The sequence below is a fragment of the Acinonyx jubatus genome, chromosome B2 (assembly GCF_027475565.1).
Source record: "Acinonyx jubatus isolate Ajub_Pintada_27869175 chromosome B2, VMU_Ajub_asm_v1.0, whole genome shotgun sequence".
Classification (NCBI taxonomy): domain Eukaryota; kingdom Metazoa; phylum Chordata; class Mammalia; order Carnivora; family Felidae; genus Acinonyx; species Acinonyx jubatus.
The window spans coordinates 53,792,464-53,812,427 of record NC_069385.1 but is presented as its reverse complement, the minus strand read 5'-3'; the positions used below and the strand labels follow the sequence as shown (position 1 = coordinate 53,812,427).

Genomic DNA, 19,964 nt, shown 5'->3' with positions numbered 1-19,964 from the left:
AATATTTCATTAAAACATGAGTGCCCACTGGGTCACCTACATCTTATTTAGGTTTCGAAATCTCGGTCAGGTACGCAAACCGAAAAATGCTCAGGGGTGGTGACGTGACCGTACGTCACTACCGCGTTCCACGTTCCAATTCCCTGAAAACATTTTAGGATCCAGTGCCACGGACGTGGGCAGGCTCTGGGCGCAGGATCGCCCTTCTCCCCAAGCCCGTCCCTCCCCTCGCTCTGCTCCGCCCCCGGCGCTGCCGCATTGCATGCTGGGAGTCGTAGTCTGTCTGGCAGCGCCCGGAAGGACGGAAGGGCACCCGAGTCTAGCCGGTCCTCTTGCTACCGGAGGTCGCGTTCTTCCTCTGCTTCCTTTCGTTCTTTCCTGCGTAGCCTTCTGTGAGCACGGCTTGGTTTGTCTGTGCCACCGTTTCTCTTTTGGGTTTCAATAAAGTTTTCCTCTTCCTCCCTTTGTACAGAGCTCAAGATGGCGGCCTCCTGGTCGCCCTTGGTTACACTGCGATTAGTGCAGAGCCGGCTGAGAGGGAGATGTGTTGGGTGCGGGGCCTGGGCTGCTGCTCTCGCCCCTCCGGCCACCGCCCCTGGAAACACCTTTTGGAAAGGTCAGTGACTGTGCCATGAGTAGCCCGAGCCGACTGCATATGACCGGGGAAGCCTCGGGTCAGTCACCCTCTTATCTCTCCCAGTTGCCTCCTGGTTTCACGGTTTTCGGAGCTAAGGGTCCCTGGAGAGGAGTTTCAGCCTCTCTTGTCTTTGGCTGGCTGCCCATGAAGGAGCCCTGAGCACTGAGGAAACTGACCCAGAGCAACTTACATTTTTGAGTTCAGAGGTCAACTTAGAGTTTGTTCTCTTGAAGCTTTCAGAGAGTTAACACCTACCTGGTGAGCCCAGGCGTGGGAGTGCCTGGCTTGAATGGATACAAATGTGGGATTGGGGGCTGAGGACCCTTACACCTGTGCCTTACCTACTCTCCTGGCTGGTGACCCTGGCCTGGATCTAAAAGCCAAACCTCGGACTTCTGAGGGCCCTGCTGGCTCTCAGGATTCTGGGAACACAAATGTGCAAGCTTTCGCAGATGGAGTGATCAATTCTTGTTCTTTTCAAGCCACTAGAGGCCTTAGTGGGGTATATTTTGTTACCAGCCTTGCTCATTCATTCATTCATTCATTCATTCAAATTGTTAAGTGTTCAGGAGTGAATGAACATATACTGTGAGTAACCGAGTCCCAGGAATACTGATTTTGCTGCATATATTCATATACTCTCATGAAACTATGCGCCACTTAAAAACAAGGACTAAGTGTCTTATTTCTTCAGCACAGTGTTTAGTACCTGATGGGCAAGATATATTTTCTGAATGAATGAATGAATGAATGATATTCTTATTGTCTCTTCCATCCACATACCATTTTTTTCTCATCTCCAAGCACCCCTTCTTCTGTGTCTTAATCAATTAACTCTCATTGGCTCATTTAGTTAAAACCTTATCAGTCTTTCATTATTATCATCAATAGAGTTGAAATTAATACTAGAACTCTGATTAAGTCACCTTAGGGTTTTTTTGTTTGTTTTTTGCAGTTTCACATAATCTATTTACTACATAATGAAATATTTTGGTAGCATAAAGGTTGGGTCATAATATAAACTTTATTATTTTTAATTTTGGAATAGGTAATAAAAACAAATGATACAAAAAAGAATATGGTAAAATGTTAAGACTATTCCACCCCTATCGCTTAGCCACTTAATTTTCCTCCCCAGAGGCAACCTCTAATACTAGTTTCTTATGTATCCTTCCAGAGACATTCTGTATATGTACAAACATATATGCATATAAACATCTGTATTTAAAAAACAAAATAGAAGTGGTAACATATACACACCCCTCGATACCTTTCTTTTTTTTTCATTTAATATATCTTGGAGATCATTACATATCAATCAATTTAGAACTGCCTGATTTTAAATGGTTGAAATAGAATTCTATGGATGTATCATAATTTATGAAAACTAAGATGTAAGGAACATCATCACAATAACATGCAGTATGCTAAGTGCTTTCTACATATATTATCTCATTTAATTCTCATTATTCTCATGATCCATTTTGGAGATGATGAATCCAGGGTTGCAGAAGTTATATGGCTAGTTAAGTCAAATAAAGGCTGTATTTGGATTTATATCTTACAACGAAGGCTTTGCTATGAACCTGTATTCATATATATTTTTTTAAATTAAATCAAGATTTTGTTGTTTTCAGAATTATCATTTGGAATTTCAAAACTTACTGGTAACCAAAGGGTTAATGGGACTAATTACAGCAGCAAGCTAATAAGCACAGCTGCAACTTTTCCTCCAGACCTTTTCCATTTGCCTTCAAATTTCCCTCCTCCTTTGGAGAGGTGGATTTGAGGCTTGCTCCTTCATCTCCTTGTTTGGCTACCTCTCAAGCAAACCCTTTTCTGGCTGCATACTTGATGTCTTGGTGATTGTCTTTGCTGCAAGTTGGGCAACCAAACCTGGGTTCAGTTACACATTTGGCAAGCTAGCCAAGACTTTTTTGCCTGGCCCTGCGTGGTTTGTTAGCCGCCAGCTGGTGATGGGGGCCTCGTGATAGGTTGAAGCAGCTGCCTAGGTGACAGGTTCTTTGCTCTAGGAACTGTCCCCGGGGTCCCACCTACCTGGGTACCTCTGACCTTTGGTGCCTAATTTTCACTCTTGTGGCAAGGAAATGTTTTTTTGGGTTCGGTTTGGACAGATGTCTCTTGGTGACTACTTCGTGTGTGATGGACAGCATGTGAGTTTATTTCTTTCTCCCTTTGGTTCGGCTCTCAGATTTCTTACTCCCATTTGGTTGCCATCAAATAGTGGGTTTTGGTTCTGTTAGCCTCCTTTCTTGTTTAAGAAAAGGCTGACTAGGAAGCCATTTGGTTCAGTCAGTGAAGCTCTGATCTTTAGGGAGGAGCCAGAAACTAGGGAGCCATTTGGTTCAGTCTGTGAAACCCCAGCTTTTGGGGAGGAACTGATGTTCACAGAAGTACTCTGGGCTTCATGTATTTTTTTGTTGCTGTAGATTTTGGTATTTTTGAATAAAACCAGCCACATTCTAACTGGAAAATGGAAAGTGACAATTTGATCCCCACATGCAACCTTTTGGACTGTATTCTCCAAAATTGGGCAGTCTTTTTTTGCAACACTGTTGGCCACATCCATTAATTGTAATACCATCTTGCAATTAGATTTGTGTTGTAAAAGGGGGATATTTGAAATTGGGCCTTTAAGATTTTGTTTGCATCGTGTGTGTGTCCATGTATGTTGTAAATTTGAGATATTTTCTCTATCTCCAGATGTTATTGCTGAAATTAATTTGTAAAAGAGCTCTATTTAATTGGTTTAAAGGCTAGCACTTATAAGAATTGGGCATTCTAAAAGAAAGATAGAAACTAACCCAGACGTTTTTTAAATTCGCATGATCTTGGAAAATATTTGGTATTAAGGCTAATTCAAGGTTATTGGCTTAATAAAAATGGACATGTCTTTAGAGTTATCAGCATTAAATGTAAAACTTTTATTCTGCCTGTCTTTACTTAAAGTCAAATAAATTAATGTTCTCTCCATTGAGAAAAGAAAAAAAACATTAGAACTTTGTCTAATGCCTCAAGAAGTTTTATGAGTATTCTAATAAATATAAATAATTTAAATAAATGTAATTAAGACTACTGGAAATGATAAGGGAGACAACTCTATATCTGAGGAAAGTGAGACTGGTTATTTTTTTTAAAGAGGAATTAAAAAAATTTTTTTTAAGTTTATTTTTGAGAGCAAGGGAGAGCACTTGCATGCAAGTAGGGGAGGGGCAGAGAGGGATACAGAGAATCCCTGCTGTCAGCACAGAGCCCAATGTGGGTCTCAAACTCATAAACCTAGATCAAGAGTCAGATGCTTAACTGACTGAGCCACCCAGTTTTTATTATTATTATTACTTTTAAATGGTTATTTAATTTGAGTGAGAGAGGGAGAGAGAGAGAGCACGCATGCAAGCATGCCTGCACTGGGGAGGGGCAGAGAGACAGGGAGGGTGAGAATCCCAAGCAGGCTCCATGCTCAGCACAGAGTCCAATTGGGGCTCAATCCCATGACCCTGAGATCATGACCTGAACAGATATCAAGAGTCAGACGCTTAACTGACTGAACCACCTATGTGCCCAATAGCAGGTAGTTTTTGATATTTGTTAGTATTTGTAGACAGCCCTATAAGTTGGGTTGAAGCTTCCATGCCTTTCAGAGAAGGCCTCATCAGAATTTTTCAAAAATACTTTTAAGCAAAATTATTCCTAGTTTTGGATTCTCACTAACAATTCAGAGCAACAATGGAGTGGCATTTGGGGCAAAAATCACACAAGCAGTGTTGAGTGCCTTGGGCATTCAATGGAAATTCTATGCCTCCTGGAGAAGCCAACAGATTGGAAAATAGGAAAAATGAACTTTGGCAAAAATATGCCAAGAAACCAACTTAACTTGGGAAGAAGACTTGCCAGCTTCTCTGCTTTGAGTAGAGTGGCCCCTAGAAGTCAGCTTGGTTTAAGCCCCTATGAGGTGTTATATGGAAGACTCTTTCTATACTCATTTCGTGACTTAGGAATTCCTGATGGGGCTCACGTTAGGGAATACTATCAGCTACATTCGCTATGTAAATTCACGTCCAGGAGGTTGATGTGCCTTTATACCACCTGAATCCTGGAGACTTGGTGTTATTAAAGACCTGGAAGAACAAGCACCTGGAGGACCAGCTCCAGCCACCATAGACAGGACCTTAATGAGATGCTGTTGACTACCCATTTTTCAGGGAAACCAAAGGGAATTAAGCCTTGGATCCATCACACTTGAATAATAAAAATCTACAGGTTCCCTATATCTTGTCAGCAAGAAGAACATCAAAAAGAGTCCTGCTTGGACTGGCAAGCCTTTGATGGACTTGAAACTACTTTTTAGGAGAGCTGGTCTGAAGAAATCAATAAGTACAACAAGCTAGTTGGTTACAACAAATCTCCCCTGAGACCTAGATAAAATATTGTACAAGAACTAATAACCAAAGTACAAAAATCTTGGTAATGCAGGATGTTGGGTTTCAACCTGGAACCAAGGAATATTTCTAGATGACTGCAGAAAGGTTCTATTCCTCTAACCCTGATCTTCACCCCCATCTCAGCAGGAAGTAACTAATAGAAGTCATTGGCCCAATTCTCTTAAGAATGAGGAATGGTCAAAAGACAGTGGGGATTGAAACCAGTAACCAAAGCGTTAATGGGACTAATTGCAGTTGCAAACTAACAAGCCCAGACCTCTTCCTTTTCCTTTAAATCTCCCTGACTCTCCTTTGGCGAGGTGGATTTGAGACTTGCCTTCCTGTCCTCTTGTTTAGCTGCATCTGGAATAAACCCTTTCCTTGCTACATACTTGGGATCTCAGTGATGGTCTTTGCTGGGCATCAGGGCAGACGAACTTGAGTTCAGTTATAATACTGCCTCTTATACTCAGAATTTAGCCAGTTTTGCGTGTGGAGATTTAATGAAAATACAGGTAAGGGAGAGGTAAATTTAGTTGTAACTACATACACTCCCTTCCTCTCTTTAAATAAAAAGAAAATTTTAAGTTGAAATGTTTTTCCGTATTTAGAGTACAATTTTAAAATTGGTCTTGTATCCCTCAATCTTGGGAGTGGGTGTTATTTACTGTTTACATTTATATTTATCTCCATTTTTTCATCTTTTCAAGTCTACTCTTTACTGCAGTATAACGTGAGGGAAGCATTGGCTTAATGTTAAACAACGGAAGGAAATACATAAAGGAAAGGAATGAGGGGAAAGGAAGAGCATGTTCTTTGTTTTTATGTCTCATCTAAGCTTTCGTGCCAGCCCTGGCTCCAAGATGTTTTGGAAACTGACCTATGAAGACTTGGGGGGTCCTAAAATACTCTTCATCCAAATTGCCTACTTGATTGCTTAACTTAAAATTCCTTAGGAAATACAATATTATGAATTCCATTTTGGGATCTGTGTATTTCCGTTTGTTTATTAAAAATTTAAATTGAGATTTGGTATCTTATTGTAATTTAAGTAATATGCTCCATTTTTATTTCACTGCCTGTTTTCTTTTAGGTCTAAGTGTATCTTCATTTAATGTAATGTTTAACATCCAGATAGTTAAGGGGAAACATTTTATTCGAGATTAGAGTGTCCATAGTGTGGGTGAAAAATGCCTCAAATTCAGTTGGAGCCTTGTATTTAGGGTGTGTGTGTTGGGTGAGGGGAAGTGAATGAAATGGGGTCCCAGCCCTTGAATAGCTCACGGTCTTGGAAGGGAGATGAAATTATAATAGCTAACATTTATCAAGCCCTTTCTATGTTCCAGGCCATCACTGGCAGTTTCTTTTTCTCATAATTTAATCTTCACAAAAGCCCTGTAAAATACTTGTTAACTCTGTTTCATAGATGAATAAACAGGCATGGCCACCCAACTGGGATTTGAACCCAGGTACTTTTTACTCTAGGAGCACAAACTTAACCCTTATCTTCCAGCTCCTTAACATTGGACATTAATAACCTATCATTTCGGTTCCTCTTAAGTGTTGTAAGACTACAGAGGAGAAGGCAGCTCTGCTAAGAGAGAGAAGGGGGTTGTAGCACAAGTGTAGAAGTGAGCTGTACGTGGCCCTTACTGGTTTATGGGCCCTCAGGGAGAGCAGCTAGCTATGAAGCTGGGAAGGTGGCCTGGCTCTGGTTAAAAGTCCTGTATAGTGTGTGAAGATGTCTAGGCTCAGTGGGATGCTGATGGAGGTTTCATAAGAAGAAAGGTGATCAGATCAGTTTTAGCATGATTATTCCTATTCCTGCCTGAAAAACAGATCAGGAATGCCTGAGTGGGGAACATTGGAAGTGCGGTGGTTATTTAGGAGGAAGTTGTGGTTCGGGAGAGAGCTGTTCAGGGCCTGAATTACTGCTGTGGTGAGGTGGAGAGCTGCGCAGCAAGGTGGGGGAAGGGGGGAATTCAGAGGCACTTGCTTGGTAGAATTGCCAGGCTTTGGGGGAGACAAGGAAAGAGAAGGGTTAGGATCAATTCAGATATCCTAGTTTGGGTAATTTGATGGCATCACCATCCATCTAATCAGGGTAATCAAACCAAACAAAAAATAGGGCCAGAGGCATTTTAGGGAGAGATTCCATCTTGGACTTGTTAAATTTGAGGTGGTTATGACATCCTGGGTAAATAAGTTTAATTAGTTCTGGGAAATATGAAGGTCTGAGACTGAGAAAGGAAATACGATATGTCGAGACCCACGAGAATGTAAGAACTAGCCTGGGAGTATTTGTAGAGTGCAAAGGAGAAAATTTTCCTTGAAGGAAAGCTGACACTTTATGAGAAGAACCTGACCTTCTCAGAGAACATTAAGAGAGGTCCTAGGAAAACGAGAAGAGAAGCCAAAGAGGAGAATTTTACTAGGTTTTCTAAAACTGAAAATTGGCATATCTGAAAATTATATTTTATTTAAGCTAGCCTTGGAAATTAAGTTTGTTTCATAAAGGCAAGGTAATAGGAGAGTCACGTCTTGTGATTTCTTTTTATTATAGAGTCTTTTTGTATCTCAGCGTTGTATTTTTAGGTGTCTTTATTAAATGACTCATATTTACCTTTGGCTCCACAATCTTTTCTTTACTGCATGTATGTATACATGAGATCTCCATTAGGCATTAATATGAGAACAAATGCACCTCAGCCATATGAATTGGTATAATTAATTGGTAGTATATATTAGTGATTAAGAAAATGGGCATTCGACTTTACTACGCAATTAGATGAATACCTTTACGTGAAACTTTGTTTCTTGGATTTTCATTAATATCTATTATTATATTAGAAGAATGTTCATGCCTACTCTTGAGACTGATAACTTTATGATAATGGTTTCTTCCAAATAGTTTTTAAAAAGGATAGCAGAGCCTATTACATAGGCATAGCTGGTGCCCTAGATGTAGTTCTGGGGTGGTAGGAGGGGCAGATGAAACAGGGCGTGTCTAAGAACAGAACTGGTAGAAAGGAATGTAAGAGGTCCAGATATGGGTTATTGAGCTACTGTAGATTAGCACTGCTTTACACCTCAGGAGCTTCATCCTCTTTGTTTAAGAAAATAATATTTAAATGGGGTATAACTATTTTCTTGATTTGTCTTTTTACAAAAAGTACCACAGAAATAATAGGTGTTAAGACTCTGAAACCTGGTAGTTCAGCCTTGGGTGCAGTATAGTGATATATTCCATATATTTGCTGACAAGTGATCTAGCCTCTGCTTGAATATATCTAACACTTGTTTTCCTAGGTCACTCATATTTTTCACTGACCTGTATCTAATATTTGTCCCAATGTCTCTCTTATAAACCTTTTGGATATATCTGTTCTTCCTACTTTGTTATGTCTTCCTTACCTAAGGTCCTTGATTGAGGTCCCCTTTCTGCATCTATTCTGCTGGTGGTACCAGATTCTTTAATCTCCAGAATCTTTTTTATAGGTTTTCTTTCCTGTCCTGCTCATGCTGCCTTATTTCTTTTCTTCATTGAGCCCTTTCTAGGAGTTACTTTTCAACATATTATCTGTTCATATACTTTTTTAAAAAATATTTATTTTGAGAGAGACAGATGGAGCACAAGCTGGGGAGAGGCAGAGAGAGAGAGAGAGAGAGAGAGAGAGAGAGAGAGAGAGAGAGAGAGAATATCCCAAGTAGGCTCTGTGCTGTTAGCATCTATCTATCCATATTCTTCTTTTTTAAAAAAATGTTTGTTTATTTTGAGAGAGAGAATGAGAATGAGACGGGGAGAGGCAGACAGAGAGGGAGACAAGGAATCTGAAGCAGGCTCCAGGCTCTGAGCTGTCAGCACAGAACCCAACGCAGGGCTCCAACTTGTGAACTGGGAGATTGTGACCTGAGCCAAAGTCAGATGCTTAACTGACTGAGCCATCCAGTTTATCCATAGTGGATAACCACCCAGGCTATCCATAGAGGGCCATGTATCTATTCATATTCTTTCCTGGATGGCAGTTTTCAACAACTTTTAAAGCCTGAATGTGTATTTCTTTTAGAGTAGTTCCTTCATAACTCCATAATACAACTATATCTTAAATGTAAACTGTGTAGATTGCATTAAAAAATTCTTATATGTATGTGTGAGTGTATAAAATTTAAAGTAAATGAACATAACATAATAGATGTTATTTTTCTTTATCATTTGAAAGAAAATAGATCCCTTAGATCTCATTATTAAATAGTGTGTGAACAGGGTGAATATTAAGGAGTTACTCAGTATGCTAGGCCATGCCTATAATTACTTCAGAATAGCTTTATTCAGATTTTTAGGCGGTATTTTACTGATTTGTTATCATGAAATTTAAAGTACTATTTTTTTCCTTTTGTAAAGTTATACACTGGCACATTAAGATTAACTAGCTTCTAAAGCAAAAGAATGATAACCAGCAAGCATTTAGTTTTAATTTTCATAATTTTTCTATTTAAATCAAAAGCACCCTTTTAAAGCCCCTAAATCAGCCTTTTATAAATAAAGTAAATCATCTTGTGATGCATTCCTTGATGATGGCTTATGTTGTTTTTCTAAAGAAAGAGTTTAATTAAGATTTGATTTTCTTCTATTCTGCACTTTGTTTATTCATCACTGAATCAAACATAGGTCTTTAATGCCTCTGGTAAGTCTTGACTTTTTGGGTCATTGATGACCATTGGCAGTTTTCAACGAAACAGCCGAATATTTATCTTTCAGGTATGATTTAGAACATAATAAAAGAATAAATGGGCTGCCTATGACCTTAGTATGGACTTCTGTCATTGTAGGGGAAAATTTCTGGTCAGTGGCCACTGTTTACAGTTTTTTAAAATCAACACAAATGTACAAATAACTCATGAATAATTGTGAACACAGTATTTGAATGGATGTTTAATAAATATGCATTAAAAATCTAATTACAGTAATGAAGTTTACAGCTGAAATTTTAATCCAGCCCTTTAGAAATATTAAACGTGCTTTTCCTGATTGTGCATTTTTCTCACAGCAGTTGGGTAAACATTTTAAACTGGAAATCTAAATTTCTTATATAGTTTTGATTTCATTTAACTAAGCGTGTGTTCTTTTTTGGCAGCAAGCTTCTTCCTCTTTGTGAAGAAGTGAAGCTCCTTTTATTCCATAACTGTTACTTTGAAGAATTTTGATCAGTTCTATCTTAGGACTGATGAACATGCGGGATACCAGATGAATAATAAAATGTGACCTGCAAAACTAGATGGTGATTTTGGTTTCATTTGTTGTATGAAGACAGTCATTTAATTGGTATTTCCATTTTCTCATCTGTAGAATGGGATTAATTATCCTAATTCTACCTTCCTTACAGGTCATTTATGAGGCTCAAATAAGTTACTATGTGAGAAAATAATTTGAAAACTGTAAGAACTGTTACATAAATGTGGAACTATGCTGGGAGTAATTGAAATATTATTAAAATACCAGAGGTGGTAGATTCCAGTCAGTGAACAGAAATGGAATGAATTCAACTCTCTACAGAATTACTGGAATCATTTTAATTTGAGAGGAGGACTCTGTTATAATAACAACGGCAAAGAACCCAGACTGATTTCAGTGCTTTGAATTCTAGAAAATGAAGCTTTTTTTTTTTTTTTTTTTTTTTTTTAACGATTGTGGAAGGGGCCTCTGTAGGTAGCCAGGGATAGTTTTTGTTCTCCTGGACTTAACTACCTTTTCTCTGGATACTCTCTGAATACCTAAAGGTTCTTTGTCATGATGTTTCAAAGAAACCTGTTGAAGTTTGATTTATAGTATGAAGGTAAAATCTCTTCATTTAGTAAGAAATTGATACTGTTTTCAAAAGTAACTCAACTACTTGCAAATTATTTTCTGTGAAGAAGATATAAAGATAATATTTTATAGAATCATAGAATATTAGAGCTGAAGAAGTCCTCTGGGTCATGTAGTCAAAGGATATTAGATAGGCGTGTAGTTTCTGCCTTAACTGTTTCTTTCATTTTTGGAGAGCCCTACATGTTAGAAAATTCTTTTTTTTTTTAATTTTATTTATTTATTTTAAGTAATCTCTACACCTGACATGGGGCTTGAACTCACGACCGTGAGATCAAGAGTCGCATGCTCTTCTCACTGAGCAGGTGCCCATAGAAAATTCTTTAAGTAGACTGAAATTTGAGATTTTCTTTACCTTCTCTCCATTCATCTTGAATCTTTCCCCAGGCACAACCTATACAACTCTAGTCCTGATTGCATATATGACAGTTCTTTAAGCATATCAAGACTGATAATATCGTTACCTTATTTACTCATTTTTTCATTCATTCATCAGATTATTGGGTGCTTCTTTGTCTTGATTCCATTTGACAACTTTTCAAACATTAAAGACTTAGATTTCTTCCATTCATTCATTCATTCCCCAAATATTTCTTGATGCCATCTATATGCTAGACCTAGGGTGCTTGGATCTTATTACTGTCTCTTCTCAATGTCAGCCATCCCTTGTCCTATTGGTCAACTCTTATGAAATGGTTTCTAGATCCCTGGAACAATTTCCCTTCTTGAGATTACAATCTACTTTCTGAATGTCACTCTATAAATATGGCCCCTGTATCTCAATATATTCCTTCAGATATGTCTGGCTAGAGTACTGTTGTAGGTTACCTTTCCTGTGTCCTGTTAGATTCTGTCTCACCTTAAGATTCCTAGGGCTGTTAAGACTGAACTCTCCAATTCATATTTGATTACTTTTTTCTTTTTAAAAAATAAACGATATTTAATTACAAAACATAGTATATGTGCATAGTAGAAAATACAGAAAAAACAACCATTAAGTATACTTAAAAATTAAGTTATTGAGGTATAATATTCAGAAAAGTACACAAATAATAAGTGTAAAGCCTATTGAATTTTCATAAAGAGAATAGATCTGAAATAGAAATCTAAATCAAGAAATAGAACATTTATAAGCCCTAGGCAACTGTTGTAGACCCTCTAAGTCCCTAGCCCTTGACTTGTAATGGTAATCAACATCTTGATATATATATTACTATTGATTTATTTTGCCTGTTTTTGAATTTTATATAAATAGAATCACAATTCTGGCTTATTTCACTTAAAATTATGTTTGTGAGGTTCTTTGATCTTTTTTACACATAGCAACTGTTAATTCATTTGCTGAATATAACAAGATATTGTATGATTATGTCACGATTTTCTTAAAGGTCTTCTATTTTTTTAATTGCAGTATTGTTGACATACAATGTTATGGTAGTTTTAGGTATACACTATAGTGATTAGACAACTCTATATGTTATGCTATGTTCACCAAAAGTGTAGCTGCTATGTGTCGCCATACAATGCTATTACAATACCATTGATTATATTCCCTGTTTCTTTCATCTTCATGACTTATATGATCTGTAACTGGAAGCCTGTACCTCCCAATCCCCTTCACTCCTTTTGCTCGTCCCCCACCTCCCACTCCTTTGGAAACCACCAGTTCTGTGTTTATGGGTCTGTTTCTGGTTTTTTTGCTTGTTCATTTGTTTTTTGGATTCCACACATAAGTGAAATCATATGGTATTTGTATTTCTCTTCCTGGCTTGTTTCACTTAGCGTAATACTCTCAAGGTCCATCTATGTCGTTGCAAATGGTAAGATCTCATTCATTTTTATAGCTGAGTAATATTCCATTGTGTGTGTGTGTGTGTTTGTGTGTGTGCGCGCGCACGTGCATGCATATATATTATATACACTGTATCTTTTTTATCCATTCATCTATTGACGGACTCTTAGGTTGCTCCATATCTTGGCTATTGTAAATAATGCTTCAATAAACTAGGGATGCATATATTTTCTCAAATTAGTGTTTTTGGTTTTTTTTGGATAAACACCCACTAATGGAATTAACTGGATCAATATGCATTTCTATTTAAAAATATTTTTTTTAATCTTTATTTTTGAGAGAAAGAGAGACAGAGAGAGACAGAGCTCGAGCAGGGGAGGGACAGAGAGAGAGGGGGAGACACAGAATCCAAAGCAGGCTCCAGGCTCTGAGCTGTCAGCAAAGAGCCCAACACGGGGCTTAAACTCAGGAACCGTGAGATCATGACCTGAGCTGAAGTTAGACACTTAACTGACTGAGCCACCCAGGCGCCCCTATGCATTTCTATTTTTAATCTTTTGAATAACCTCCATACTGCTTCCCACAGTGGTGTACCAATTTATATTCCCACCGACAGTGCATGAGGGTTCCCTTTTCTTCAGATCTTCACCAACACTTGTTATTTCCTGTCATTTTGATACTTGCCATTCTAACTGATGTAAGAATTCTACCACAATTTTTATTTTTATTTTTTCAACATTTATTTATTTTTGGGACAGAGAGAGACAGAGCATGAACGGGGGAGGGGCAGAGAGAGAGGGAGACACAGAATCGGAAACAGGCTCCAGGCTCTGAGCCATCAGCCCAGAGCCTGACGCGGGGCTCGAACTCACAGACCGCGAGATCGTGACCTGGGCTGAAGTCAGTTGCTTAACCGACTGCGCCACCCAGGCGCCCCTCTACCACAATTTTTAAATCCATTCTATACTTTTAGATATTGGGGTTTCCAGTTTTTGGCTACTACTGTTCATAGTACTGCTGTGAATGTTTGTACAAAGTTTTTGGTGTACATATGTATGCTTTCTGTTGGGCAGATACCTGAGAATTGCTGAATCATACAATATATGATCATCTTTAGCAGATAAGGCCAGTTTTCCAAAAGTATTATATCAATATGTATTTCTACTAGCAGTGTATGAGATTTCAGCTGCCACGCATCCTCATCAATACTTGGTATTCTTTTTAATTGTAGTCATTCTACTAAATGTGTGGTGATACCTCATTGTGGTTTTATTTTGCTTTTCCCTGATGACTGTTGAGGTTGAGCCCCTTTTTTACATATTTATTGGATACTTGGATTACAGTCTTTTGTTTAGCTTTTCAGGTTTTTTGCCCATTTTCCTAATGCATTTTTTGGTCTCTCTCTTTTTTTTTTTTTAAATGTTTATTTTGAGAGAGAGAGATAGAGTGAGCAGGGAAGGAGCAGAGAGAAAAGGAGATAGAGAATCCCAAGTAGGTTCTGCCCTGTCAGCACAGAACTGATGCAGGGCCTGAACCCATAGACTGTGAGATCACGACCTCAGCCAAACCAAGAGTCAGACACTCAACCGACTGAGCCACCCAGAAACCCCAAGGTCTCTTTCTTAATAATTGTAATTCATTATATATTCTGGATATGAGTCCTTTGTCAGATGTGTAAATTGTAAATATTTTCTCCCAGTCTGTGGCTTGCATTTTAGTTTTTTTCATGGAGTCTTTTCATGGACAGAAGTTCTTAGTTGTAATGCCCATTTATTAGCCTTTTTTTGTGATCCTATTTAAGAAATCTTTCCTTATCTTAAGGTCATGAAGGTATTCTGATATCTTTTAGAAGTTTTATTGTTTTACTTTTCACACTTAGATCTATGATCCATCTGGAATTTTTGTTTATGATGTTAAATTTGGGTCAAGATTTTTTTTTTTTTAATGTGGATATTCATTGACCTGGGAACATTTTTTGAATAGAGAATCTCTTTGCCAGGCTACTGCGGCATTACCTTTGACATAAACCCAGTGACCATGTATATGTGTGAGTTTCTGTTTTGTTCTGTTTGGTCTATTTTTGTGCCAGTACCACAGTGCCCTAATTATTTAGCTTTATCATCTTAGTATCTGTCTGTATGAGTCCTCTAAATTCACTCTTTTTCAAGATTGACTAGACCTAAATGAGCTGTCTGGTACCATAGCCACTAGCCACACATGGACATTGAGTACTTGAAATGTGGCTGGGGAACTAAATTTTAAATTTAATTTAATTTAATTTTAGTTAAATACAGATTTTAAAAAGGATACTTGATTCAGCTATTGGAAGACATTTTTAAAAAAGATTTTATCTTTAGAGCAGTTTTAGGTTCACAGTAAAATTGAGCATGAGGTACAGAGATTTCCCATACCTCTTAAAAAAAAATTTTTTTTTGATGTTTATTTATTATTGAGAGACAGAGACAGAGCATGAGCAGGGGAGGGGCAGAGGGAGACAAAGAATCTAAAGCAGGTTCCAGGCTCTGAGCTCACAAACCACAAGATCATGACCTGAGCCGAAGTCGGACGCTTAACCGATTTAGCCACCCAGGCACCCTGAGGTTTCCCATACCTCTTGCCCTCACACTTACATAGCTTTTCTCAGTAACATTAAGTAATCTTGGAACAACTTAGGAAGGTGAATCTACTTTCTCAACTGTAGATTTTGTGAAGTCTAAGTACAGATTAAATATTTCCAGTGAAAATTTAGCATCCAAATTGAGACATGTTCTAAGTGTAAATTACATACTTAATTTGAAGACATGAAAAAAATAATTAAAAAATTAAAAAAAATTTAATGATTATTTTGAGAGAGTGGGAGAGAGAGAGCATGAGCAGGGGAGGGACAGAGAGAGAAGGGGACAGAGGATCTGAAGTGGGCTCCATGCTGACAGCAGAGAGCCGGATGTAGGGCTCAAACCTGTGACCCACAAGATCACAACTTGAGTTAAAGTTGTGATGCTCACCTGACTGAGCCACTCAGTCGTCCCTAAATTTTTTTTTTTTAATTTTTATTTTTGAGAGAGAGAGAGGGAGAGAGAGAGACAGAGCTTGAGCAGGGGAGGGTGGAGAGAGAGAGGGAGACACAGAATCTGAAGCAGGCTCCAGGCTCTGAGCTGTCAACACAGAGCCCAACGTGAGGCTCGAACTCAGGAACCTGAGATCATGACCTGAGCCGAAGTCAGATGCTTAATCGACTGAGCCACCCAGGCGCCCCTGAAAAAAATAAATTTAGAAGTAAAAATCTGAGTACATGTTGATTACTGTTCTTGATGTTAAGAACTGTGAAGGAGCTGAGATTTTATCCTGCTTGCAGGAAACATGTTAGCTTGTCAGGATTTCTTGAATGTTGGCAGAAGACATGAAACTCCTGGGTCAGAGACAAAGAATTTAATTACTCATGGCCCAGCAGGCGATGTGCGTCCTGTATGCCTCCATTCCCCTTACCCCTCAAGCTCCATGGGGGGTGGTGCAGAGGTTGATCCAGGTGGATGCTGACCTACTCAGTGGTTTTGTTTCACAATTGAAGAACCCTGAACTTAGGAAATCCTGTCTTTTATAAGGGAGGTGCAAGGAAATTTTGGCTTTTGACCTGGGAGAGACCTTATTGTACAACAAATATTGTTGGAAAGACTAGAACAAAAGCTGTCTGTTTCTTTACTAACAGGTGTGCAGAAATGTAAAAGATCTATGAAAAATTGTCTCTTAGCAGTTGAAATAATATTTTGGTTATATTGGATTAAATAAAATGTGTGATTGAGATTAACTTCACCTCTTTTAAAAAATGTTTATAACCTTGTAGCTCTTAGGGGTGCCGGGGTGGCTCAGTCGGTTAAGCATCTGACTTCGGCTCAGGTCATGATCTTGCAGCTAGTGAGTTCAAGCCCCAGTGGGCTTTGTGCTGACAGCTCAGAGCCTGGAGCCTGCTTCAGATTCTGTGTCTCCCTTGCTCTCTGCCCCTCCCCCACTCATGCTCTGTCTCTCCCTCGCTCAAAAGTAAATAAACATAAAAAAAAAAATTAAAAATGTAGCTCATAGTGAAATTTAAATTATATATGTTCATACTGTATTTCTTTTGTACAGCACTGCTTTAGGCCATTCTAGGTCCTTTGCATTTCTATATAAATTTCAGAATCAGTTTAGAAATTTCCTCAAAACAAAAAGTGGGGATTTTTAAAAAAGTGAAGTAAAATTTACCTAGAGTGAAATGAATGCATAGATCTTAAATGTATTATTCAATGAGTTTTAGTAAATGTATTCACTGTTACTTGCACTCAATGAAGATACAGAATGGGGGTTGACAAACTTTTCCTGTAAAGGACCAGATAGTAAATATTTTGTGCTTTGTGGGCCGTAGGGTTTCTGCCACATTTTTTCTTGCCTTTTTTGTGTAAAAGCAGCTATAGATCATATAAATGAACATGGCTGTGTTCCAGTAAAACTTTATTTACAAAAACAGGCAGTGAGCTGGATTTGGCCCATGGTCTAGAACTTGCTGACTTCTGATAAAGAACATTTCCATCACCCTAGAAAGTTCATTCTGCCCCTTTTACTCATTTTTTATATCCTATAGGTTGATCACTGTTCTGATTTCTATTACCATAGATTAATTTTTCTATCACAATGATTTTATCTGTTCTTGAAGTTCATGAATGCAATTATATAGTATATACTCTTTTGTGTCTGGTTTCTTTCACTTTACATAATTTTTCAGATTAACTCCTATGATTTCATGTTTTAGCAGTTTTATTGCTGAGTAGTATTCTGTTATATGAATATACCCCAATTTGTTTATCCATTCTCCTTTCAATGGACATTTGAGTTATTTCTAGCTGGTATAATCTTATATTGGTTATTTTGAATATGTTTTCATTTCTCTTGGGTATATACCTAGGAATGGCATTTCTGGTTCATATAGTGAGTATAGTTTATAAGAAACTGCCAAACTATTGTCTAAAGTGATTTTACTATTTTATACTCTGAAATAAGTGTGATTGTTCTGGTTGTTATATATCTTTATCAATATTTGGGGTTGTCAAGGTTTTACATTTTAACCATTCTAGTGAATGGAAATGGTATCCTATTGTGGTTTATAAAGTTGCATCTACTGGGGCAACTGGCTGGCTCAGCTGGTAGAGCATGTGACTCTAGATATTGGGGTTGTGAGTTTGAGCCCCACATTGGGTGTAGAGATAATAAAAAAACAAATAAACTAAAAAAAAAAGTAAATTTTCATATACCTAGTGACTAACATGTTGAGCAATTTTTCATGTGCTTATCACCATTCATGTATCTTGTCAAGTATCTTTTGATACTCTTCTGTCCCTTTTAAAATTGGGTTGTTGGTCTTATTGGGAGATGTTCTTTAAATATACTGGAAACAGGTGAGGTTTTTTTGTTGTTGTTTTTTGTCATATGTATGTATTGGGAATATTCCTGCAGGAATTTTTCTTTAAGATTTTTTTTTTTTTAATTTTAAGTAATCTGTACACCCAACATGGGGCTTGAACTCACAACCTGGAGATCAAGAATCATATGCTTTACTGACTGAGCCAGCCAGGTGCCCCTGGAATTTTTTAAATTAAAAATTGAGATGCAATTCATATTCCATAAAATTCACCCTGTTAAAGTGTACAATTCAGTGGTATTTAGTATATTCACAAAATTGTGGAGACATTACCACTATCTAATTCTGTAACATTTTTACCACCCCCAAAAAGAAACCCAATACTCATTAGCACTCACTACCTATTTCCCTCCTCCACTGCCCCCACCCCTTGGTAACCACTAATTTACTTTTTGTCTCTATGGATTTGTCTGTTGACATTTCATATAAATGGAATCCTACAATACGTGGTCTTTTGTGTTGGCTTCTTTACTTAACATAATGTTTTTGAGGTTTATTCAAGTTGTAGTATATATCAGTGCTTTATTCCTTTTTCTTAGTTTTTTAATTTTTTAAATTTTAAAATTTTTTTATTTTTAAGTAATCTCTACATGAAATGGGGGGCTCTAACTCATGACCCTGAGATCAAGAGTGGCATGTTCTACCAACTAAGCCAGCCAGGTGCCCCATCATTCCTTATTATGGCTGAATAATATTTCATGGTATGGATGGATATACCTTAGTTTGTTCATCAGTTGATGGACTTTTGGCTTGTCTCTCCTTTTTGGTTAATATGAATAATGCTGCTACAAACATTTCTGTATACATTTTTTGTGTGGACATGTGTTTTCATTTCATGTGAAATGAGTCATGTGTAAACTCTGTTTAAGTTTTTGAGGAATTGTTACTATTTTCCAAAATATCTGCACTATTTTACATACCCATTAGCAATATATGAGGGTTCTAATTTCTCCATACCCTCTTCAACATTTATTATTGTCATTTTGATCTTCACTCACCTAGTGGGTGTGAAGTGGTATCATATTGTGGCTTTGATTTGCATTTCCTGATCGACTACTCATATTGAACATCTTTTCATGTATTTATTGACTATTCACATATCTTTGGAGAAATGTCTATTCAAATCCTTTGCTATTTAAAAAATTGGGTTATAAAATTGGGTTGTAAGAATTATATATTCTGGAGCCAAGTTCTCTAGCAGATATGTGATTTGCAAATATTTTCCTCATTCTGTGGGTTGGATTTTAACTTTCTTGATAATGTTTCTTGTATAAAAGTTTTAATTTTGATGAAGTTCAATTTTTTTTTTCCTTTGGTTGCTTTTGGTGTCATATCTAGGAATCATTGCCTAATCCAAGGTCATGAAGATTTACAATTATGTTTTCTTCTAAGCATTTTATAGTTCTTTACATTTACGTTTTTGATCCATTCTTACTGGGATTTAGTTGGGATTCAGGAAGTCTGAGTTTCACAGGTTGAGTGTGATGTCCAGACAGGATTGGTCTTAGTAATAAGTCCACACGTATTAGGAGAATAGATCAAAGATTGACAGACTTTTTCTGTAAAGGACCATATGACAAGTATTTTTGCCCTTGCAGGCCATATGTTCTTTGTTGCAACTACTCAACTCTGGTATTGTAGTGTGAAAACAGTCATAGACAATACAGAAACTAGTAGGCATGGCTGAATTTGGCCTGTAGGCCATAGCTTGCAGATCTTTGTACTAGGTAAATATTCATGTGTAGTTTCTTTGAATTTAATATTTACATTTTAAAACCACC

General features: G+C 37.6%; 1 protein-coding gene across 2 annotated transcripts in view; it reads left to right on the top strand.

The window, feature by feature from the left end:
• Nucleotides 1-201: 201 nt before the first annotated feature.
• The window catches only part of AFG1L (AFG1 like ATPase), a 198,730-nt gene continuing 178,967 nt past the window's right edge, over nt 202-19,964 (top strand). For both annotated transcript variants that reach the window (XR_008298422.1, XM_015084822.3), the window contains exons 1-2: nt 202-344; nt 473-616. Coding sequence is in view for 1 of the 2 variants with exons in the window: in XM_015084822.3 (XP_014940308.3) it covers nt 263-344; nt 473-616 (226 nt within the window). In the remaining variant the exon portion in view is untranslated. The remainder of the gene's footprint in view (nt 345-472; nt 617-19,964) is intronic.